Below are 26,917 nucleotides of genomic sequence, written 5' to 3'. Positions count from 1 at the left end.
AGTTTTGTTAACATAACTTTCGTAAAAAAACATTTTGGCAATTGTAAATAATATTGCAACTTACTGAAATGCTATAAAAAATTCAATACGGTGAACTTATTGTATGCATGCCATTACTCATTCTTGTAAAAATTTACGAGTGAAAGCGCTAAGAGCTTCGCAATCTTAATGCTCGTGAGTTACGAGGGCTGTTCTGTTCTCATTTATGATAACGAATTTCGCACTGAATTTATTACCATGAAGTCATTCTTGACCTGGTAAATGTAAAAATTGAATATTTACATTTTGATTTATACATCGATTATAACTGTTGCACACCAAGAAATAAAAACGGTTTTGAGCTATATATCTATATTAAAAAGAGGTAAGGAGATTTTTGTGATTCAATATAGCTAGAGCGAACGCACACCAATGACTAAACTATCGCACAACTGTTTAGTCACCCTTTGATTCCTATAAGCTTTAAGGAGGTCGATTCACTACTCGATTTTTAGTTATGCAACTAAACAATTGCATTTGCGAAACAATCGACAGTAGCACAACATCCCACTCTTACTATATATCTTTGTGAGTAAAGTGTAGAGTAGTAGAACTTGTTTATCCAATCTTGCTATGCTGACCGTAGTTTACAGTAGACAAATGCGTTTGCATGCTATAACATTAGTCTATTGTTACTCTAGCTCACAATGTTGGCATATTCTCATAGTGTTAACATCGAGGTCGTCTGCGACCCCATAAACCGTGTCATAGTGACCTATAAAGTTTATGGGGCGGTCTGCTACACCCTTCCTGTTCCACCCATCGTTTGTCTGCTGATATTAGCTATACTATGTCACTTTTACTGGAAATGCTAACCATAAAACATTGTTGTTTTACATTACTGTGGCATATTGGTACTTTGGTATGCAAAAGTTTTATACGACTTTTAAATGTTCAACGTCATGCTCTCCATGTCTTTAGAATGACAAGTTTTTTTAGTATAATTTTTTATGCCCTGTTATCATAATAAATGGTTGATAAACATTACAGTAATGCTGAGCCATTAAAAACCTTGCCCATTCGAGGCGGAGTGACATTTCCAGCTAGCTACGATGGGCCTCATCATGTGATGGGGTTGGTTCAGATTAGGTCACGAGGTCGCCTTTACGATTTGTTAGCTAAGCGATTACCTTCCCCGAAGTGGAAACGCGGTCAGCTATCTAAATTACGGGACCAATCTCAGCTTTTAGTTTATAGAGACGAGATTGGATTGTATCTTTGTTGCTGAATTAAATTTTTTGTACTTATCTATCTAGATAAGGAAAAAATGATATCTTTTACGATTTCGGTGACATTTAACGGAGTTTTAAGATGCCTGCGATGATTTAAAATCACTCGAGTTATCAAAGTGGGATCACGAAACTGATACAAATGACATAATGATGACATCGTATGATACGATATTACAAATCATCGCGATAAAAGCGCAAGGCATTTTTTTAAACGTCGATTACTCACGCCGCTTACTGAGGTGAATACCTCAGCGGCTCGGTTTCAGGAGCTCACTTTTTACATTCCATTTTTAAAATCACTCACTGAACGCCTTCCCCGAAGAGGCTTTGCCGCTCCCCGCAGCTCCCCGCCGCCGCTCGCCGCTTGCCATCGCGATACAGTTTTTGCCTCATCTCCGTAAGGAGTTGGAATTTTTATTTCGGTATGCCGAATTAGTACAAAAAGCGGACTCTCTCAGCGCTGTTGTCGCTGCAATTTGTTTAGCCGTTTTGCTCCATTTGTAAGCGAATGTACAACGCGTTCGGAATTTATTATAGTATCTAAATTATACAGGATGTATCAGAAATTCAAACGTTAAGTTTCGTCTTAATTAAAATCAACGTTTTTATTGTTATTGCTTTGTTAAGTGCGTTTTAATGTTGCAATAACAGCGGTAGAGTTTATATGAGTCACATGTCTTGAAATTGGGAGATACTAAATTTTGTAATACTCAGAGTTGAGATTGTATTTAACCTTAATAATTTAAAACAATTATGATAAAGTCTTTTATAATTTTATTAAGTTAAAGACTACTTAGTGGAAACCCTGTATGTTCTTTACTCTGTTGCAATAAAAGATCCCGCTGTATATTTGATTCGCTTTAAAAATAGTGTATTGATTTATAATTACTCGTCGGCTGATCAGCCAGCACAGGCACAGGCAGTGGCACCGGCTGCCGCTGGGCGCCGCGTTTTTTGCTGGAATTATTTATAACAAATTGCCGAGCGCTGAGCTAAGTCACGGCACGCCGCGTAATGTCCGCGCCTTTTCAGGAATCGGTATTGTTCCCTTATTCCTTAACCATTTTATTCTCACACTCCAAACACATAAAAAGAATCATGGTTAAATTGAAATCGATTTATTATATACAGTATGAAGAAAAATAATATAATCGCTTTTAAGTTTTATTGCCAAGCGTAATGTTTATTAAAGTTTTTCTTGGATAGGATTTGATTTATCTGTTGGTGTTTGGTGTATCTCAAAGTATTATTTAAATATTTTGAAATACATTTTATAGCGGAAATCATACTTCATACTAATATTATAAATGCGAAAGTTTAGATAGATGGATGGATGGATGAATAGATGGATGGATGTTTGTTATAGTTTGTAGCCTAAACAGCTGAACGGATTTTGATGAAATTTGGTATAGATGTAGAGGACAGTCTGGAAGAACACATAGGCTACCCACTTTTGTTTTTTTTTAATTCAACGCGGACGGAGTCGCGGGCAACAGCTAGTATACTTCTAAAGGCAATAGATACTTTACAAATAAAATGCAGTTTCATTGGAATGCTTTCCGTCTAAATGTTCTTATAGATAAGCCCTACGTGTGAAGAGGATTAATTTTGTATTTCGTGTAACATAGAATTTCTCGTCGCATTCTATCGCCTGTCGAATAGTTTATTACAATTGCAAATAAATATCCTGCGATAAATCGCGAGATATCGCATCGTCGCCTGTTACCGCGTTCGTCGCCACTCGCCATGCGCAGCGCACGCGCATCTGCTTACGATGATCATAGATTAAATAGGGCAGGTGTTTTGTACTGCAAGAAGTGTTACAAGTTTTAAAATAAATTAATTCGCATTTTAATTTTCAAATTCTGCTTTTTTGTAAGCTCAAATGCATCAAAATTCTCTCGTTTTTAAAATCCTCGCAATTTTAGACAAAACTATAAGCGAATTGTATTTTAAGTCTACTTCTTACAGTAAAAAGTCTATTGTTGGTTGCTTTAAAAGTCAAAAAGTAACTAATAACATACAGAATAGTACAGAAAGCAGTTAAAAATAAGGTTATGTTTGTCTGGTCACTGTTTACTCTTTGGCGATTGCCTTTCATTGTAAACTTGTGTTTCTGTATATGGCATTAGGTTGATTGATGCGACGATATCTCTCGGATTCTCAGTACGCAGCATTGTTTCCTTTTGCTCTAACTGTCTACCATTTATATGCGAATTATACGGCTGTTGTCCACGCATGGGACACGCGTTACAATGAAAATGCTAATGTCAACGGCGCTACATCTACTGCACGACGTGATCGTTTTTGAAAATTAATTATTGACATAGATTAATGCATTTGTATAGAAAAATACTTTAGTGAGAGATATTCTACGTATTAAACCTTACTTTCAAGTATTAACAGGTAATGGATTTGGTGAAAAATGTTGAATTGTATATTTAAATTGAGCCTAGGGTAAGGAAAAACATGTCAAATCCATAAAAATAATACCTGGTGAAATATTTTTTTGGCGGCAATTTAATTGCGTCAAAATTTAAGAACATCCTGTATAGTTGTTTTTGAAGTAACAAATTATCCGGCGATTTGTCAGCGGCGAATGCTTTCGTTCTTGCGACGCGCCCGATACGGGCTGACTGGATGACGGCGCACACGTCGTCGCGTCGTCGTCTCGCGGTCGCCAACCTTATACGGCACTGTCTTATTGTCTCCGCTCTTTGCGAATATCTGCCATACTTCTGTTGCTCCCTTCCGCAGTTCGGCAAAGATTGCCGAAACAGGGAAGAGCCGTAGAGACGTACAAACTAGTTTTAATTTTATAAACGAAAAGCGACAAAGAAAGGTCTTGTGAGGCAATGGCATCTTACATCTACGGTTTGTAGAGTGTATCTACTTTAGTTTGCATTTTAATTATTTTATATAAAAACTCTATCGTTTGTTAATCATAAGTGTCTTGAATATGCAATAAATACGAGGCCATTTAAACCTCCTCTTCAATTTTAATCGTAATGATCTCGAATCAGTCGCGGTTCAGGGTTCTTATCCCCGAGAAATCTATTACGAGGTGTTTTTTGTAATCGTCTTCATTAGGCGCCATTCTTCATCCTACCATTACAGTTTTGTTCATTCGATTCGCCTGTCTAATGGCCCGCGATCGAGATATACAAATACCTTTTATCTCCAATATATTTTGCGATAATCGACTTTCTTTTGAATACTACCTTTTTACTATTGGATTCTATTTAATTATTTTTTATTCTTACGCAATTATGTTATATTAAGCTGATAATATAACCTAGTTTCGTGAGAATTGATTAATACAGTTGTCATAAAATCTTATTTTTATAAGTAACGATGCAAATGCTACCAACAACTTAAATAACATTTATTAAATGTGTAAAGTAATAAAATATAAATAAACAGGTATTAATTGAAATCACGACGATCGTGTCATTCAATAGAAAATGATATTGTAATAAAAGTCGCGCATAAAGATTATTGCATAGAGGCGGCGATGCGGCGGCGAGGCGGCGGAGAGGCGTCGCAACAAATAGGTTAGGTGTATGGCGCATGAGATGCACATTTCCTTTGCTTCGCGAATAGTCCAAGTTACAAGATATACGCGATATTATTATAAGTTAGAAACCACTTATAGTACATTAATTAATGACACCGCAGTACACTAAATTTGCTTAAATATCAAGGTAGATTACTCTTACATTCCTCTCTTATCCGTCTTTACTGAATTCTCTTGTCTCTTACGCAATATCGGTTTTGAATCCATGAGCTAACATTTCCCAATACACTTACCGGGCTAGAAAAGTTGCAAATATAACCATATTATTTTGATACGCTATTATCTTGTGACTTGAGGTGTTCGGGGGCCGTCGGCGCTGGCTAGAAGAGGGCAATAAAATAATGCGGCGACGACGCGCCTCGCGCCCGTAATAAATACCCTATTGTCCTCGCCGGGTTAAACTGATAGCCCCGCGCCCCACGCCTCGGGCGCCCAGAACTATGTGCATATGCATGTTCGTAATTAAAAGCACTCGGAAGTGGCTTGATATTGTCATAATAATTTTAATGATAAATTTAATATTAATCGTTGAATAAGGCGAAAGAAAGAATTATTTTATAGACGTTGTGTTTGTCTCTTAATTTGCTCTGTGGCTCAGAGGTTAGAGGTCGACATGTTGGATTTTATATAGGCCATAAACTCTTATTTATTAGCCCAACTGCCTAGTTTCATATCTTTACAGTTGGTTCTAAGTTTTTCTGGTGTGAATCAACATTGCACACTACAGGCGCATTTTGAGAGCTACGAAAGTAATACCTGGTTAAATGTGGTGATTGTATGGCCGTATATCGTTGCCATGACAACGCGCAATTTCATCGCCAGTCTAGGCCCGCTTAGATATCTCTACGGTACTCGAGAGAGCTTTCCTTTTGAACCGAGAGGAGCACATACAAATTGGTATAGCTCGCTGGTTTATTAGTTTTGTTATCCATTGTGTTATATTGTGATTTAAAGGAGTTACGGTCTAAGTATGGCGTGGTAATGAATTAGGTAGCCAGTAATAATTATGATCGAGCTATGTAAGGTAAAAGAAACTGTGTTTCTAGTTCCAAATAAGATGAGTACAAATACTTGATATTATTAAAGACTAGCTTTCGCTCGCGACTCCTTTTGTGTGGAAAGAAAAAACAAAAGTGAATAGCCTATGTGTTCTTCCAGGCTATCCTCTACATCTATACCAAATTTCATTGAAACCCGTTCAGTCGTTTAGGCTACAAACTCTAACAAACATCCCTCCATCCATCCATCTAAACTTTCGCATTTATAATATTAGTATGGTTTGTCTATCGAGACCAAAATGGACATTGACAAACAAAGTATCTCCATGTAAGTTTTTTTATTGGTTGTGTAAATTAAAAATAATTCATATAATACCCAAGGTTATATGCGTGCAAATTAGAGTGGTTGCGTCTCCTAGTTCCCAAGAACACCTGACCACTAACCGAGTTTGTCAAGTACGTACTTGTTGACCACCGTACAGCTAGCGCACTTGATGGCTCTACCATATGGTAGTGAACAAATATTTCCATACCATAAGTTATTTTACTGTTTATATAACTTCTAATACTTATGAAGTTTATTGAGAACTAGCTTTTATCCTCGAATCCGTCCGCGTGGCATTAAAATAAAAGTAGCCTATATGTTCTATCCTCTACATCTATACCAAATTTCATCGAGTTCTGTTCACAGTGTATGCTACAAACTCTAACAACAAACATCCTTCCATCCCAATTTTTGCACTTATAATATTAGTAAGATGTAAATTAATATCGTATTTAACGTTGTGTAACTTATTTAATTATGTGTATTGGTGATAAATAGCAATGCATTGTGCCGCGCCCGCCCTTGTTCACTGGCGCACGCGCACGTAATGAGAGGCGTGGCTCACGGCAAATTGTCGCTCATGTGTTAGGGTGTTTACATTTTTGACTGTTATACGAGTAATAGATTTTTTTGTAGCTTCATGTTAGCTTTGTCCTATCATTTGTAGTTAAGGTTTAGGTCCGTAATGCGTAAACTGATCGATTTTCTTATTAAAACACTAATGCAATAAATTGATTTATTTTAATAAATATAGTGCTTATAGTAAAGAACAAAAGATAATCAGGACTGCCAACTTAATGATGAGGTCCGGCGCGGAGGGTCCGCATTCCGATAGCATGACCCCTGGGCTCAGTTGAAGCCCGGGGCCTGAGGTTTGAGGTCCGGGGTCCGCGCTCGTATCCTACGATAACAGCGGCTTTTGATTTATTATTAATTGGCTCCGGTCATCAGATGCATTTGCACTTGCTTTTGTATTATAATTATGATTCATTGGGCCTCGAGTATAATTATATAAAATGTACCGTAAATATTGCAACATAGATGATTGAGGTTAGAATATTATTGATATGTTAGTGATAAAAATATCAATGAAAATTAAAACTTATTAGACCTAGAAAGAGATGGATGGATTTCGGAAAGGTGACATGATGAAGGGAGTGATGACTGAGATGACGTATGATAGAGTTATTTGGAGGACAAAATCCTGTTGCGCCGACCCTACAGGAGTAGGACAAGGATGTTGCTTAGCAGAATAAAGATAATTTCTTGTACAGTAGCGCCTTTACTTTGTTTCCATTTAATTTCTAACTGCTGATTGCAACTTATATTATTCTTATTCTTTCATTGATAAAATGATCTTAAAATCACACTATAAGTAATAAATTATAGTATCAAAACAAATTGAAAGAAACCTAACAGGTTTTATTAGGCCCGCCATTTAGAGATCAGTCCTTATGTGACATGGCGATATAACTGTCCGCCACAGAAAGGCCACTCCTAACAGTTAGTGTACGGCCAAAAAAACTGGGAGCGTCGAGATGTTTCCCCATTTATAGAGGTTCCCAGTAAAGCCCCATTCACGCTTAACGGTGTACTGTACAATTAGGGCCAGTAGCGGACTGGAGCATGGAAAAAGTACTGACTGGCACTGGGATACCACAGTTATACAACTTTCTAGGTTTACTACGAAACAACTGCATATACCAGGATTTCTTGGCTTTGGGAAGTGGGTGAAGGACGGTAATACAAACTTATTTCCTTTAGCTTCTAACCAAATTCATTTGAACAAAAGTGTATGTTATGTATTTACAGCCCTAACTTTTACATTTATTTTGTTTTGTATAGATATGATCTTTGATTTTTATATAGTATAGCTTTTGTCCGCTACACCGTCCGGGTGTAATTAAAAGAACAAAAGCAAGTAGCCTATGTGGTTTTCCTGACTATCTCGTACGTCTATGCCAAATTTCACTGAGATCTGTTCAGCCGTTTAGGCTACAAACTCGCATAATCATCCTTCTATCCATCCATCTATCTAAACTTTCGCATTTATAATATAAGTAAAATAAGATGACAAATATCACTACCAGAATTCACCAAAATAGCAAAACCACATTCTATCCAATTCCACTTTCCCTTCCCATCCCTTCCATATTCGAAAAGGGTGGAAAGGGGATGAGGACTAATGTTATCAAGCAACTCGAGAATGACTAAACATACGCATAAAAAGACCAAATATATTACAATCTGGTGTAACTATATTTTTATTACACCTTATATTTTTATAACTATATTTTTGTTACACCTATCAGTCACGTGCTGCATCTAGTGTATAAAAACATCGCTACAATCGTTGCATTAACGATAATAATGCTAGTTCAACTATGGCTTAATAAGTGACGAACCATTCCAGTATTTGGTCCACAGTTGCCAAATTTGGAGACCAACTGATCAACCTTTTAGTTTGTCATAAAGATTGTTTTGATAGTCCCTATCAGTATTTACTTGTTGGGTCTGAAATGGTGATTGGGGCCATTTGACCAAACGTGAGTGTAACAGATCGATAATTTACCTTTACGCTCACCGTTTTATAACCTACAAATCTATATCAATAAGTTGGGTCACAATTGCAACACAATTTAACTCAATGGTTACAGAGGCTAGCAGTCTCTCTTTCATTCTTCTATTATAAACTGTGTTGCCTAGCAACCGTCATGTATCTAAACATTTTGACTTTTGCAAATATTTTGAGACGCGTTAATGTTTTTGTAATCACGGGCTTTATCTTGACATTTTGCCGCGCATTTAATTTTGACCGTTATTATGGCGCGTAATTAAATGTTACCACCTCATACGTGCGCGAATTCTTCCTGTCCTACGAAATTCAAAATACGAATCTTCTTGCTGTCCATATAAGGCAACACTGGTGACATTTCAAACTTTGCGCGGGAAACGATGATTCCTTTTAAACGTTGTAAATGTAAGGTTTTGCGCATTCTCAGTGTAATCTTATCTCAATTAATATTTCATTACTCGTAAAGGTTATAGCGTAAATGCCGAGACGTAAATTGTTTATAATTTATGAAATTATCTTGAGATTAAATAATTTAGTTATAATTTAAGGCTATAATAAAGTTTTATACCTTTAATCTTGTTATGGAAAAGGGAGATAGTAATCTCTCGGTCTTATCTTAACCCTTTATTTGCCAGAAAGTTTGAAAAATACTTGTGTTACTGAGTATATCGATTGATGATTACTACATAAAACTAGTATATATAGTTACAACTAAAACTCTAACATCAGTATTACATACAATTAACTGTCGTAACACATACTCTACATGCGGTTTTACTTTTAACAGCGCGCCATACGAGTATAGCGCTGGTCCCATTCAGCGACACTAGCGCCATATACAGAGCTAGACTAGACCAACTGTACTGTCCACTTTTTATATAATCCCTAAACAGATCGCCGTTGGATTCTCAAAATTAACAGCAACCGAGTAACTGTAATGATCTGTACTGGTATCTCAAAGGAGGTGAAATAATAAAAAAAGTAATTCGTATATCCAACTTATTAGACGCGGTGGGCAAAATTGAAACTAAATTATATTTGCTCATTAGCGCCATCTGTCAATAAAATTGACTACAAGACAGTGATTTTACTGTACCTCTGTTTCGTATCTTTTGTGTTATTGAGGGAGAGCAGTCCCACCTACCGCTGGGCAATGCCAATAGTTTCGCACAGTTTTGGACAATATAGTAGTATCACAATGCCCCTCTAGGTCAAATGTTACTCTGTAAATTTTAAATCGCTTCAAATAAATTATACGTGAATTTAGTCAGTAAAGTTTTAGTTACCATACTACTGTGTGTTACGCACCAATTCAGTAACAAAGTGGCAACATCCAAAGTCGATTAGCTGCGCGTGCGCAGACCGCCGCGCCGGCAAAGTGGAATGCGCTGTAACGCCGGCCCATATTGCCCTACGATTTATATTGACTGCCACACAATAGAAGCGTCAGATATCGACATGGTATATTTTACTCGATCTTTGTATAATGGTATGCGTTTGATACAATTTGATGAAAATATCATTGCTGATGGTATTTGAAAAAACAATTTTTTTTAAATAGTCTGAACTCATCAATGTAATGATTATTGTAATATTGTTTATTTGATGATGCAGGCATGGCCTTTTAACACAAGATCAAAAACAAGTTAGGTATCCGTCGTGGGAATAGTTAACCTTAGCAAAGCACTCTACGACCATGTCATAAACGTATCCATCTAACAATGTTACAATACCATCGGATATATTATGAATACCGTTTATGACAGACATAATAAACTAACAAACAAGAAAGTAAACATGACGAAACAAACACGCGAAGAATATTCTGTGATGTCCGGCGCGTTATTTAGACATGAACGTGCACAAAACGCGCATTGTTGTATGATTTACAACCGCGTGACAGTCAGCATTGTGTTGCTTCAAGTAGGTGAAACTGGTAAATGTTGCGACAAACTTCCTGAATCTTTTTGTCGCTCGGATTTAACTGCATTCCAAACATAACAAATATTTGGAACCGTAATATATTTTCACTGAAAACATGGCTTCGGATATGAATGGAAACGGTTAATATCCGGTCTACATTTAAAATAAAATAGACGTATTTCCTAAAGAAGAACGCCATTAGTCTTCTCTAGTTCGAAAGAGCAAACTTAAATTGAAAAATTAGGTTATGTCTTGTCGAATTGACTTTAATACAATGTTAATAATCTTACGTTAGGCATAATATGTTCTTTTTTAGGTTTATTCATGAGTAATTAAAGCGCAATGTATAAAAACAATAGGAAACAATGCGCTCCATAAATCTTAACCTCAAATGGGTAAATATTGATGTTTTACGCTATCGTTCGTTAAATTGTAAAACAGATAAATATAAATTGACTTTTATTGCTTTCAAGTACAAAAGGGCCGTATTTACGTAATCAGGTTGGTTACGTTAGCCTAATTCCGATACATTTGCGGCCAGCGGTCCAGTGCAAGCTATTCTAGTAACTGAAGTAGGTCATCTTCGTGTCAATTTGTATGGTTGAGCAACGAAGCTTTGATTTAGCAGTCAATTTTGTTTCTGACGGTACTCAAGTGTTAAGAAGAAAATTAGTACCGTGCTCTAGAATTGATGCAACACTAGATTGTCGGCATAAACGTCACGTCCCTAGCTGACAGCTGTCAATGTCATGAGAAGGGTTGGAATATTCGCGCGCATTCCTGACTTAGATCTTTAGTGCAGTGTTAAAATATCGCTAGTTAGGATTATATTAACTGTTTAAAATTAGGTATATACAAGTTAACGGATTTCGATGAAATTTGGTATAGATGTAGAGCATACTCTGGAAGAACACATAGGCTACTTTCTTTTGTTTATTTTTAAATTCCACGTGGATGGAGTCGCGGGCTAAAGTTAGTTACAAGATATTACAGTCGACGTTCTGTCGGCCATATAAAAATGTTGAACATAACAATAAATGTGTACTGTAGTCCCGTATTATGCATTTTTAATGGATTCCGTACACCAATGTATTGTATTTAGACAATAAAACCTTAGGAAGCAAAATGTATGGTTTTAAGATATATTTTATTATCTCAGTAAACTTTACGATTTCCTCTTATTTCACAAAGATCGTGTTAACTGATTCATACTGTGAGTCATACAAGGTGACTTACCTATATGAATATTACAACGTGTTTTGTAAGACAATTTCCGCGTCTAGAGTTAGGTATGTAATTGCCATAAGGTAAGCGTACCAGTAGTTGATAGGCTTTTGGATCTTACTAAAGATTTAAACATTGAGAATTAATCTGTGGTGAAAAATAAGCATCTCTGGAGTCTATGTTCAGACAATTCGATTTGAATCAAGGAATGGGTATTTGAGTAAACCGTAATCCACGGCTTCTTACCATTAGGTCACAAGTTTAGCTTGAAATGCAAGTGGCATTTGTAACCGCCCACTGCATACTTAGCTTGTTGACATTGTAAAAACCAATGTAAACAGTTAGTTGTGGATTTTGACTACCGTTCAACGCATGCCATGTAAACACAGGGCTTTATTGGGTTATGTTTACATGGGACTGATAAAAAAATACACAAAGTTTCTGAGGACTGATGATTGTTAAACAATATGTTATGTTCTTATAAAAAAACAAATCTTTGTGAATCTAAGGGTATAGATAATTTGGTTGTAAGTTAATATAGAAATGAACAATTATACAAACATGACTCGCAGTCCGCCAGATGGCGTTGTTAGTACAACGCCTCGATCACGAATGTTGTTTATTTGTCTGTTATTAACTTGACGGCCGAACAGATGCACTTGTATTTATTTAATTCGAATTTAAGATATGCTTTTTATCATTCCAGCATTAATTGTGGAAGATCTATGTTCAACAGTTAATCATAATTCCAACATTACACTTCCTTAGATAGACCCATAAAATACCTTGTTACATCAAAACGATCACGTCACTTCTAGAGTAAATTATCTCTGCGCGTGCGCACGGTTAGCGGGTAGCGGTTAGTAACCAGCGGGTAGCGACTACCAAGTTCATTCCGCGTAGTATTTACGTAGCGCTATTTATGGAAACGGCGCAAGCGTCCCCCGAACTGTAAGGTGAATGGAGCGGGAATATGAAGGATGTTGTATCTATAAATCTTACAGGAAAGCGGGTTTGATGTTGACGTAATGCGTTCACGTATCTTTGTTCATGGAAATTATTATGTAATTTTGTAGGGATTACTTATAGCTACATTTTCAAGTTTTCATGTTATTCTTTTGCTTGCAGGCTTGCGCGCCGCGCTATGTGTCCTTCGTGTCAGCTAAGCTGAACCAGCGAAATCCTGTCGGCTCTTGCTTCGTGGCTAAAACTCCTGACGCTGTTGACGTCACGGAATACTCACCATGCAGAAATTGTAAGTACGATAGTATTTATATAAACTACTGCCTTACTCCAGGTCGAAACCCTTAGTTTTATTTATGAGAAATCTACAAACGATACTGATTCATTTTCCTTGTTAAGGTAAATTAAAATGTATTTTGGTTACTGCCAAAAATATGTTTCTCTATAGAAAATGCTATAATTTTTTTTAGTTATTTATAATTCAACGCATTAGATTACACGCGTCAACCCAATTTTCCTGCCTCGTCTGCCATTACCGGCGGAAGTGAGCTAGGAATTTTCGCGCGCTTTTACAGCCGCCATTATACGACGCCCTCATGATCTTAATATTTTTATTTTTACTTTGAAATATAAAGTGCCTGGAAATACATTATTTTCAATTTTATAATTAACAATTAAAAAAAGTCATAAGAAGAAATTGTAAAATTTTATATGAATAGAATTATTTTATTGTCTCCGTTGAATTCGGCGACAATTTTAAAGTAAAAATTTCCTTTGTTATTCAATGTAACACCTATAATATATTTTCTTAATGTATGCCGGATGTAGTGACACTGTTGTTTTTACTACCACGTGTATTGACACATTTGTTATAGTATTCAAAATATTTCTTACATGTATTTACGTGTTGTTATTTGTCATGATGTTTTTAATGTACTTTGTGTTGTATATTCAGTTTGTTTTTTTGTTTAATATATTAAGACGAACGTTAAAGTGTTTTTATATTGTTACGTATATATATTTAGTTATTATGTAATCTGTTTAGGGCACCGTTCGCAGGACGAGGGTGAGTACACGGAGTATTATCAATGCATAATTCACTTGTACAGTGTAGCTGAACACATTTCTGTCATTGTAACAAATTATATGTTGCTGGAGTTACCTTTGTTAATTTAACATGTATAGTTTGATCGTAAAAAAAAATTTAATCGATTTTTTAGAAAAAGTATTAAGATGTACTGAGCGGAGTTAATCTTTCTTGCTTTGCGCTGAATTCTTAAATTGGTTGAATTATTTATTTTTAAATCAATTATTTACTACTTACACTAGTTACTCTCCAGCACCATATTACTTTTACATTGTAATTTTCGTTGTTAATTGATTTATATTTTTTTAATTGTATTCGTACATTGCTTTATGTGTATTATGTTTTTAGATATTTTTTATTTACTTTTATTATCAACGAAATGTCATTACAGTTTGCTAAATATATTCCACGCATATTCATACTCAAATTCAAAACAAAACGAATAAATATCATAAACAATTTAATCAAAAATTTAATTGTATAACATTTAAATAATTTACCTTAAATTCACAATATATATTATGTACTAGAAATACACAAATAATTATTTACGTGTGCAAATTGTCTATGACTTCAATTGGTACGTAAAATCTATTCATTGGACTTACCAAGTACGGTAGAGTACGTAAGCTATACGTTGTATGACGTCACAACACCATGTTTCATACGGTCTGACGCATTGACTGCATTTGTCACAACATTCTGTATGCACATTTGTGTTTAGTTTATGGGTGTCCACTCTCAACTGTCATATAGATGTCTCAGTTCCGTTCAATAGAGTAAGAGAGATGGCTATATGTAAATTCCTTTCTACTTACTAAAAATTTGATTTAATTCTGTTCATATTTTGTTTATTACAAATTAATCGTCATCTGTGATTTGTAACAATTTTGATAGAAACAATTACAAGTTCAAACAAACTTGCATGTTTTAGTATAAAATGTAATTATGTGTTTGTAGTTTATTATAAGCGTAGTTTAAGTGTTTATTTAATTTATGAAGAAGAGATAGCCAAAATCGAAGTTACAAATACATTTTATACAGAAAAATCTAGACTTATTTTAAAAAACTAATTATTAAGAAATACGAATCCCTTAGTAGGTGGACAGTCACAACAAAATCGAATTCATAACTCATAATTGTATTTTTTTTTATAAATACATTATACTTATAATAAATGTATATTTGCAGCGAGCCACGGGCAGCGCAAGACAGGCGTGTGCCAAGCCGGTTTCTCCGCTGCTTTGTCGAAGGTACGTATTTAAATGACATTCATTACGGTCTTTAACGATAACATCACCTACATAGTACTCTCAATTACTCGGACAATTTAACAGTTTATCTAAGTGTATAGTTAATAAACTTTATTTTTGTTTACCTTTGTATAATCTTCACGTGTCTCTTTTACCGTTTTCGAAAGCAATATTATGCAATTGTAAATAATAAAATGAGTCATTCCTACGTGCGTATGACATTAAATGTGAACATGTAACTATTTCGCAACGGTATCAACAATTAAGATTAAATGATAAAAAAACGACATACGTCTTTCTGTGGCAAGATAAATCAATAGCTGAACGCGAAGAGATAACGAATCTGAGATCTCGATCTCTTGGTAGCGACTAGCCAAAACGGTGAGCCCGAAGCGTATAGTTGGCAAACTTCTTAAAATATCTGTCAAAATGAATTGTATAAAAGAACTATAGCTTGTCTCAAATTATTTTAAACCTTTTATTAGATTAAATTATCGAGATGACGTAATTTAAACATTTTGTGGGAAATCTAAATATGTCAAAGAAAATACAAGGCAATATACAATGCGATGTCCAGTGATGTATTGGAGTAAGAGCTAAAAGTGATGGAATAAGCACACGGGTAAAATTAATATTGTTATGCGAATAGGCTCGTCAGTGCCTAAAGCATGTTTTGGTCTCCGAGTAGACTTTGTTTTTATGAAAAGGTAGTTCTCAAATCATTTTTTTTCTGTTTCCTTATAACATACCTTTGTGGATAATCTAGTAAATCATTGACAAAATGAATAATGAAATATCACTCAGATACATCCATCATAATTTAAGTGCAGTAATTCTGTTAATACAAGCTCTTCCGTTACTCGCAGCCACTGAACGGTACTGTACTGAATTAAAATTAAATTAAGGCCCCGTAAGATTAATACGACCCCAAAGTGGTTGGAGCTCGCTCACAGACAGGAGATAAATTTTAAAATGTCCGTGGCAAAGCGATAATAGCAGTTATGAGGGACTTTTGACGTTTTTATTGATAACTGAGTTGACACTGACGGAAAAAAATCTTTTTTTTTAATTTGCATTAATGAATTATAAAAAAATATTGCTCTTGGGATTTGCTTTTACAATCTCGGTAACAAAACACAAAAGATTTGACAAGAAAGTAAGTAAAAAACCTAGAGTGCCCATGTAAAACATCGTGATTTTACGAGCGTGGGAATAGCATTATTTTCGCGGTGTGGAATTATCAGTAAGCCGACATCCACGCACGTGATACGACTGCGCGCGGCCGCGGCTCGCAGCCTTATGAATTATTGAATACTTTTATTGTGGCAAGTGCAAAAAATAAGGCGGAACGATTTGCGGGGTCTATTCCGAAAATAGTAGTCAATATCGTCGATTGTCTTATTGCTGTTTTATGGTTGACTTTATTTGGTTTGCGCGCTGTCCTTTCTGAAATGTACTGTCGTAGAGTTTGCGCTACGTGCAAATTTAGATACGACTATTGCACTCGAATTACACTAAAATATTTTACGACATTTTTTTCGTAACATAAATTTCATTTTCAAGAGTTTATTATATACTTATAATTTCTTTTTTTTTCCTAATCGAGTTGTCGATTATTCTTAAACCTAATGATTTTAATGTCTGTACTAAACAGATCTAAAGTGAAAAAAAATTGTCATAATTTAGTTAAAGTTCAAACTCCAATGATATTAGTCATCGTTTACATTCAAGACACGGCTTCCTCTCCACGCTCTTTGGAAGATCTCACACTCTGATATACCGACACTGAGGTGTCACTAATAAACACAAAGGTCTAAACATTGCCACATTAATTATCGTGGTATTTTTGTTTAAGTATACGTATTTTTTGTAAAAAACTAACTCTTTTTTCTTTTAACAACTAAGAGCAGATTGACGCAAATGGTTAGAAAATAAAAAAAAACAATAGAGCATTTCACGGCGTTTTGGACAGGATTTGTCTACCTTGAATTAAGTGTACGTGATCACCTTACTAATCAGATGAGAGCAAAAAATTATAACGCACCACGATACACAAAAATCTCACAAAACATCTGGTATTCTTTGCACGTTTATTGTATACTAAATTTGTTCTAACGAATCCATACACTATATTTCACTCTATAAATAGATAAAATCTTAGTTTAAATGGAAAATAACTATATGAGATAGCTGTAAATGTATGCAATGGGATCATTTCTATTCATTCCTATAGTCTATGGCAAACAGTATTCTAATATTCACCGTATGAAATTATGTTAATGGTTTTTATTTACGCGTTGTGTATTGACTACTTTTACCGTTCGTCCTCCCTGATATTGAAATTAAATCTATTTACATTTGAATTAAGACAGTTGAAATGTTTATTTTGTAAAAAGAAACAAACAAAAACGTACCATTGGGTTCGGTTTCTTTGTGACATAAATGGTTGTAGTTTACATAAAGTAAAAAGTGTATTTTTATTTATTTGCAACCAATGTTCCTTTTCGCTATGCAAAATAAAATTCCTTGTCATCGCAAAGTCTTAAACATTCTTTGCGGAGTTACAAACATGGTTTCCGAACGCAACCGTAAACGTCCGCCATTTGCAGACAATGGCGTTGGCGAAAGCGACGCGAGCGCCCTCGCAAAATTCAAACAGAGACATTTAGGGATTTGTCCAAGTAATTGTTTTATTGTTGATGGCTTATGTATTGAATTACTAGCCTTTTACATTGTGTTATTTATTGTGATAAAATATTATTACGTTAAGGTAACTATAAAGTTTGACTTTTTACAAATGTGTTATTAAAATGAAATATTGTTTGGCGCACAATGCTGTTTATAGTTTTTGTAGAACAATACGTTAATAACAAAGTTAGGAGTATGCAAATGTAAGAACACATTGAAGGCTAAAATTTATGATCTGTTAATTGAATATTCAATCACTTTGGCAGTATTTCGTAGAACTTTAATTCTTTACTATTATTGCCGCGCACGCACCACACCTGCAGAAGTCATTTGATTTTATCAGAAATTTTATTAAGTTGATCATTGTTAACTATCGTATTTTTGAATCTTATAAGTAATTGAAATCTTATATATATTTTTAAATTCACACGTTTACAATACAATAAAAGAGAAAGCACTCTAAGATCGAGAACGCAAATAATTTTAAATCATTTATGCATGAATCTGATCTTAATTGAATATTTAAAAATATTCAATTCTAAAAACAGTTAAGCTTCTTATCTCTTGTAACATATAGCAATGTCACGTTCGTCGTGTTTCCTTATTTTCATTCAAAAGACTATTCGTAGAAGTGACTTTGCACATGAGTATGGTCGTAAAGGGAATAATGTCGCAATGAAAACGCAATTGTTACGACAATGTGCCGGTTACAGAGATCGTGGCCGTCGGTGATACAAGTGTTGAAATTTTCTCCTATATCTTTATTAGAAGGTAATTTAAACCATGACTGATGACTAAATCATTCTATAGGTCCAAAACGTGAAAGGCCACCTTAATAAAATTTCAGAATTATTTTTCAATTGAAAGTTCTTTACATTGGTTTACAGCAACGATCAAATTCAAATCTTACTTCTTACTAATATTATAAATGCGAAAGTTTAGATGGATGGATGGATGGATAGATGGATGTTTGTTAGTGTTTGTAGCCTAAACGGCTGAACGGATCTCTATGAAATTTGGCACAGGCTTAGAGCATAGTCTGGAAGAACACATAGACTACTTTTTATCCCGGGAATAGTTATGGTTCCCGTGGGATTCATTAATTTAGTTTTTTATTGTTTACTCGATCATTCCGCAACGGTTCAACATATCTTATTGAAATTTGGTACAGATATAAAACAAAGTCTGGAGTACACATGGGATAAGCTTCATCCCCGAGAAATGTCCGGTTCCCGAGGGATACGTAACTTTTTGTAATTTATATAGTTTGCATGTTTTCTCATACTACGCGGACGAAGTCGCGGGCAACAGCACGTAGGTAATTAATCTATGCTAGTTAAAAATATTCTAGCTCTATAAGTTAAAGAGGTGCGAATGTCAATTTATAATGCTAATCGCGTTTCGTCGACAGATTTCAAGAACACATTCGAGTTTTTTTGCTCTGTATATGGCGATACGACTTCGGGTCATATACATTAATTCATAGCCAGTGAGAGTCGGCATTACCATAAGGCTATGGGAGTTAGATGGTTTCTTTTTTTAATAGGAATTTTACACAGAATCTTTATAGTGCGGTCAATAGTCGGCTGTATGAATTTCATCTAACATGTAACGTTAAGTGTTTTGAAATCCGCATTTGTAGGGATTTTGAAGGGATGACTGAAAGTTACAGTCAATCAAAAAATAGATAACCACTAATGTTATCCAATCTTTGTATTTGTAATACAAAAAAACCCTTTTAGAAGTGTGTTCGTGGCGCAATACCTAAATATTTTAATCATGTAAGTAAATGGGCTTGAGTTAACAGCTGTAATCAGCTGTAAAAAATAGTCCCTTCAATAAAAAAGAAACACGTGTTGTGTGTATCTGAGGGGTGTGGGAGGGAGGGATGTTTTTATGGTCTTTGAGTGTCATCCGGAGCCGGGAATTATCTCTGGAGTTCACACGCACCGATTTGTTGACATGTCTGCTTTCTGTCTGACGATTGTTGCAACTAATTCATAAGCTGAAAGCGTTTCACGCGGATGCTTTTGTAGATACCTACGTGTACATTTTAACAAGATAAATATTCTTTTCGTAAGACACTTGCCATGTAATATGTTAAGTACATAATATTCAAAAATTAATCTAACAAAAAATGTATCCGCGTTCACTTATGCTTTAGGCCAAAGAAGTTTTCGAGTGCCACAGCCTGTTTACGATCCGCTAAAAACAATAAACAGTGCAACTAAGCAAAATTGTTATTTATTGATACTTACCCTTACTGTCAACAATTAACTGCGAACAAGAACAAATAAATACCCATTGTTTAATATTTAAAAAAGAAACAAACTACTTGAAAAAAAACTTGTGGCAAGTAAAACATGAACATAGATAATTAAAAATACATATGAATAATGTTTAACTTATAAAACAAAAAAAAAGGTCTCCAAGTCTCTAGAGAATCGTTAACAATTTGTACCAATAGATAGGGTTGTCACTCGGCACTTATCAATCGGCTGCAATTAGAGCGCAGGCCCTCAGCATTACCATAACTGACGCCATAAAACTATGACTCGTCCCAGAGTCATAAACTTCCTTATCGTGTTACCTCTTTTCAAACCCTACTTAGAAATGAGACTGTACGAGTTATTTCTTGTCATATGCATGCGTTGTTTTGTATTAAAGGTTATTTATCTTTAAAAAATAACATACGCTGATGTTTATTTTCAATGTATTGAAAATATAATAATTAAATTTGATATTTTCAGGATGGCGAAAGACTGTTTATGGGAGCGCCTGGTACATTTTATTGGCAAGGTAAGCTAGCAATTAAAAACATCTAAAAGACGCCAAATCTTTAGACAGTTGACCAAATCTTTAGACAGTTTTAGTTACTATAAGGTTTCGCGTCTTTTGAAGAGTTATTGTTTATATTTATTTTGTTATATATTGTGTAGATAAATGAAAATTGAAATGCTAATAACCATCCACAGGAAGAACGATTTCAATAGACACTAGCGCAAGGTTCGACTACTTTATGCCGAAGGAAGGTAAAGAGAAACGTCCTCGACGACCTCTCCATATAACTCTTAACCTAAATAACATAGCGACAGGCTTACATACGCCTAATCCTTCGAAATAAATCCGATACATTTTTCAGAATTTTCAACCAACATTTCTATGACTTTGAGCACCTAAACAAAGATCTTATGTCTATAAGATATATGAATCAAATTTAATTAATATTAAGTGGTCTGGATTCTCTTCTAATCAGTATTTAAAAATAAAAAAAATCTTAACATAAAACGTCCACCATAATGATGAGTCTTCCAATTTAACACGCCAACGTCGCTTTGAGCTCAAAGTTCACAGAAACAATGTTGAAATTCCATCCATTGACATTCATGTCAAATCATCAATCATTTGGCATAAATTTATGCCAGAACAAAGCTTCGACTAACGTGAAATAAGCCGTCCCATATCGACTATCCATACCCATACATAAAACATTCAGATATATAGACCATGGTGTAAATGCACGAACTTCACAATCATGGCCTGTCCATACGATTTGTGCTAACTCGATGTTTAAATAATGAACAAGGTTTTCTGGACGTAGATCCCGGGAGAAATATAAATGTGTTAGATAAACTAATTTTACCATAATCAGAAAAATGCTACGCTTCAACAAGGCTTTGTGGTGAACAGCAAAATGAAGATACAAGGGTCTTAATTTAGCCGGATATCCGAGGGGTGGCACAAAATCGAAAATAGAATGCTTTCGTTGTTCATTAACAGCTAACGACTTTTTGAGTTCATCACGAGTGCTTTGAACTTTCGTTTGGTTTTAGCTAATGATTAATTTAAATTATCGCTTTACTATTTTTGATTGTGTTCCTCCTTTCGACAGAACTATAAGGGAATTTGATAATTTTGAACGATATGTGTAAATTTATTTACGCCACCATTTTACTGAAATCTAATTCTGAACCCATTATTACCATTACGTATTTTATGATGGGTTTTATTGGTTTGATTAACGCTTCAAATAAACGGGGGCCCACGCTTTTGACTAATTAGTAAAGAATTTAAACCATAATTGGCTTTTAACAAGGAATTTGGTAAAATGTAATACCATAAGAGGAGATTATAATCTTAAAATTTTTACGGATTTATTGAAAAAAAAAATGTTTAGATAATAACCGAAATTCGATACTTGTAAATAATTAAAATCATAATCATATATATGTTGTATAAGAACAATATTAAAATTGTATGAACAAAATTATTTATTTTGTCGTACTTGTATTAAAAAAATCATTGCATAACTTTATTGAAACATAAAAAATATTTAACATATGAATTACATTTTAAATTCCAAGTATAGCTTTGTCTATCCAGGTCAACTCAAAGTGCAGATGATCAATGGCAAGAGGAGTCTCATCGCTACAGAAGAGGCCAGCTCTAGTTACGACGACTCGTACATGGGCTACTCTGTGACTGTGGGAGATTTCGCGGCACAGGGCGAGCAAGCAGTAGCCGTAGGTGTACCTAGGGGGGCAGATTTAAAGGGATTGGTCAGTAGACTACGACAAATTTTTTGGCCTTTGTGACGTCACGACATAACCTCATTTACAAAAGTGATGGATTTTGTGTCTCTTGTTTAGGTTGTACTCTACACGTGGGATTTAGTGAACATCAAGAACATCACGGGTTCACAAATCGGCGCTTACTTCGGCTACTGCCTGGCCACGGGCGACATCGATGGTGACGGCACTGATGACGTCATCGTCGGCGCTCCCATGTTCACTAAGCCTAAGTCCAGTGGCTACGAGCACGGGAGAATCTACGTCATCTATCAAGGAAAGGATCGGGTAAGAGATCGTTTTCTGTTTTCAAAATCTCTAATAAAACTACAAACGATTCGGTTCTTCTTATTATGCTGTGATATATTATTTTCTATTTTATTTTCTTTACAGTTATTTGTAAAGAATCACGCGCGTACTGGAGAAGTATCGAGGGGCAGGTTTGGATTGGCCATCACATCGCTTGGAGATATTAACTACGATGGATTCGGAGGTATGTGCCTTTTTGTTATACATTGATCTACTCTTTCATTCTCTCAAAATTCAACATGAAAAGACGAAATTAATATTTCTTCGGAAATTACATTCAGTTAAGATTATCTTCTTACTAATATCATAAATGCGAAGGTTTAGACGGATGAATAGATGTTTGTTAGAATTTGTAGCGTAAACGGGTTTCTATAAACTTTGGCATAGATGTAGGGCATAGTCTGGAAAACACATAGGCTACTCACTTTTGATTTTTTTGATTCCATGTGAACGGAGTCGCGGTCGCAAGCTAGTTCTCTATAATTCTTTCCTTATTGCAGACATAGCTGTGGGCGCGCCGTACGGCGGCGAGAACGGCAAGGGCGTGGTGTACATCTACCACGGCGGGGAGGACGGTATCGCAGAGAAGTACTCGCAGGCGATCACCGCCGAGGAGATCAGCCCCTCTCTAACCACCTTCGGCTTCTCGCTCTCCGGCGGAGTGGACCTCGATGACAATCACTACACAGATCTCGCCGTTGGTGCTTACAAATCTGACAGCGTTGTGTTCCTGAAGTAAGTACTGTGATATCCACGTTTAGTGACCTCTACAACATTTTTAAATACTCGAAAAAGTTCACAAAAAATCTTCTAGAATAGAATAGAAGCGAAGCAGACGCGTAACATCATCATAATAAGAGACGGTTGTAATCATTAAGTTTAATGTGAAAACGAAAATGCATATAAAACACTTGATTTGTTTTATAACCTTTGTCCCCAGATTCCGGATTATTCCCAACCGTCACCCCGCTCTGTCCCCACGTCTAGACAAATGAGAATAAAAAGTTTCATTCGTCCCATGTTTTGCGACGAGGGGACGGTTGGAACTTTTTTTATTTCATCTATCACATTATTGGTGATAGTGGGACTAAAACTTAAGACGGATGAAACTTTTTATTCTTACGTGGGGACAAAGCGAAGTGACGGTTGGGAATAATCCCAGATCTCGACAACTAGTGAAGGTGATGGCAGCTGTATATAAAATACTTGGTTTATTTGGAACTTTTGTCCCTAGGTCCCGACCCGTGGTGAAGGTGATGGCAGCTGTGAAGTTCACGGGCACCACGAAGCTGATCTCCATGACCGAGAAGAACTGCCGGCTGTCGAACGGCACGCAGGTCTCCTGCGCACATCTCATGTACTGCCTCTCTTACAACGGGATCAATGTCGACCAGCAAATAAGTAATTAACATATCTTACTTATATTATAAATGCGAAAGTTTAGACGGATGTTTGTTAGAGTTTATAGCCAAAACTGCTGAACGCAAACTTCTATGGCAAATTTTTGCCATAGAAGTACAGGTTAGTCTGGAAGAACAAATAGGCTACTCGTATTTGTTTTTTTTTAATTCCACGCGGATGGAGTCGTGTGCGAAACCTAGTTCTATGAAGTTAATTCCGGAACCACAAAAACTTTTCAATTATTTAAATATTCACCAGCATATTAAGAAAGATTTACATTGCATTTAATTTTTAAAATTTTCTCAAAGTGTGTAATTGGTAATTCTCTTTTCCAAGCGGAAGGATATATCTGTTACTTCGGTGAGTGGTACAGACAGTAGTACATAGTCTACGTTACTACTACAATGTTCATTCCCTTAGGGAACCGTTAGATAAGTTGTAAATAGGATGTCAACCCACCAACCACTCTTTAGCTACACTTCAATGTTTAATTGGCTGTTAGTATCATCGTTGTTTCGTAGTTTTATGTGCTTTTAGTTGTTTTCCAAATCACAAGATGTTATCGATACTAGAAAAGAGGCATCTCAAATGAAATACATCTAAATGTAAATACAGAGAATGTGAGACACTAAGGGCCTGTCCCACCAAATTGTGAACCGTATGATAACAATCCATATGTAAAAAATGTGATGGAAATATCGGATTTGGTTCCCGTATCCGACAGTGATGTAATTTTTAAGCCATCTGAAGCTCTATCAGCCAATGGTGGGACAGGCCCTAAGCTTTGTAGATATTTATCGTTGTAAATAGTGTATTTAATATCGACGTGTGCAGATTTCGAGGTGACGCTGGAGCTGGACTCGCGGCAGAAGAGCAGCAAGCGCATGTTCGTGTTCGACACGCGCCAGACCACCTTTACCACGCACATCCTGCTCACCAAGGGACAGGAGGAGTGTCGCGAGATGGAGGTCTACCTGGACGTGAGTATATTAACAAAAAATATTTTACATATCCATAAAGCAGTATCAAAAAGAATAAAAAACCTGTAAAATCTCTATGTACTGACTTGTTAACTGGTTTAGGTATGACATACTAAGGAATAGAGTGAATTGGAGTAATTTCTCTCCTGTTTATATTTTTATTGGTAACCGACGACTGTTTTCAACCTAATGTATAAAATTGCCATATTAGATATATTGATGCGCGCAATTCATATATCCAAATAGCTTACAAATAATTGTAAGCGAGGGTTTCTTTATGATTTACTAGCTTTTGACCGCGTCTCCGTCCGCGTGGAATTAAAATAATGTAGGTAGCCTATGTTCTTACGGACGTTAGTTATAAATGTGGAGGTACACCGGTAGAGGTAGACATAGAAAGAGATGGATGGATTGCGTGAAAGGTGACATGATCAAGAAGGGAGTGACTGAGATGATGGATGATAGAGTGCTTTTGAGGACGAAAACCCGGCGCGCTGACCCTACGGGAGTAGGATAAGGCAGGGAAGATGATACCTATATAGCCTATGTTCTTCCAGAGTATGTTCTACATCTGTCAATTTCATCCAGATCCGTTTAGCAGTTTATGTTACAAACTAACATCCATCCATCTAAACTTACGCATTTATAATATTAGTGAAATTAATTTTTTAACATTATATGGCTATCTTTATTCCAGGAGGAGATCCGCGACAAGCTGAGCCCCATCGAGGTGAAGATGAGCTACGAGCTGGTGACGCAGCCGTCGGGCGAGGTGGTGCCGCCCGTGCTGGACCGCACCAAGAGCAGCGCGCACACAGACTCCCTCAACATACAGAAGAACTGCGGCCCCGACAACGTCTGCGTGCCCGACCTCAGCATGGCCGCTTCCACGTAAGATTGTTGCAACTACACCCTAGACATAAAAATATATAGACGAAACAGTGAGCTAAATTTTTTCACTCGTACTTTCTCTGAAAGATCAAGTTTAGTGCCATCTCGGGTGTATTGACATGTAATAAAACTTTTACAAAATCATAATAAGCTCCATCTTTTGTTATAAAAAACAAATCAGTGTTACAGAATGAAATGTAGCCATTTTAATAACATTTAATTTATCTATTACTAACGTTCGCCCGCGATTCCGTCCGCGTGGTATTAAAAAAAACAAAACCAAATAGCCTATGTGTTCTTCTAGACTATCCTCTATCTGTATGCAAAATTTCATTGAGAGCCGTCCATCAGTTTAGGCTACAAAGTCTTAACAAACATCCATCTATCCATTCATCCGTCCATCCATCCATCTAAACTTTCACATTTATAATATTAGTATGATTATTCTATTGACAATTAATTATATTAATTATATTACGTGTGGATTTGAGACTATCAATAGATACAGTTAGTGAGATTATGTAAAAAATGTTTCAAGTATAGTGTCAACACTGCCTCCTTTATATACAGGGTGTCTGGGAAACGCGCACAATGGACTACTTCAGATTCCTTTGTTGAAAATACTCTTTCTCGGACACCCTGTATTTTTTAATTTCAAACTAGATTCTTGTTAGACGTCTTTATATTTTATACCGATGTTACATTTGATAAGAACGTTACATTCGACAGTGAACAAACAAACTTCGTGCTGGGCACGGGAGAGAATTTAAACATCGACGTGAAGATCTACAACTACGCGGAGGACGCGTACGAGGCGGCGTACTACCTGCAGCTGCCCGCCGGCGTCAACTACACGCGCATGCAGCGCCTCGACAACGACACCG

The 26,917-nt window shown here is 35.9% G+C and overlaps 1 protein-coding gene across 1 annotated transcript in view; it reads left to right on the top strand.

Moving 5' to 3' along the window:
• LOC106109084 (integrin alpha-PS2-like) overlaps positions 1-26,917 on the top strand; it is a 79,749-nt gene that overhangs the window by 38,290 nt on the left and 14,542 nt on the right. Inside the window, exons 4-15 of the mRNA XM_013290487.1 lie at positions 13,022-13,148; positions 15,135-15,196; positions 20,635-20,683; positions 20,860-20,916; positions 22,268-22,443; positions 22,534-22,740; positions 22,846-22,945; positions 23,262-23,496; positions 23,996-24,162; positions 24,997-25,142; positions 25,840-26,033; positions 26,763-26,915. Coding sequence (XP_013145941.1) covers positions 13,022-13,148; positions 15,135-15,196; positions 20,635-20,683; positions 20,860-20,916; positions 22,268-22,443; positions 22,534-22,740; positions 22,846-22,945; positions 23,262-23,496; positions 23,996-24,162; positions 24,997-25,142; positions 25,840-26,033; positions 26,763-26,915 — 1,673 coding nt within the window. The remainder of the gene's footprint in view (positions 1-13,021; positions 13,149-15,134; positions 15,197-20,634; positions 20,684-20,859; positions 20,917-22,267; positions 22,444-22,533; positions 22,741-22,845; positions 22,946-23,261; positions 23,497-23,995; positions 24,163-24,996; positions 25,143-25,839; positions 26,034-26,762; positions 26,916-26,917) is intronic.

The sequence above is a fragment of the Papilio polytes genome, unplaced genomic scaffold (genome assembly GCF_000836215.1).
Source record: "Papilio polytes unplaced genomic scaffold, Ppol_1.0 DF821289.1, whole genome shotgun sequence".
Taxonomy (NCBI): Eukaryota; Metazoa; Arthropoda; class Insecta; order Lepidoptera; family Papilionidae; genus Papilio; species Papilio polytes.
Note: the sequence above shows the minus strand (reverse complement) of the source record. Positions and strands in the feature narration are given on the sequence as shown.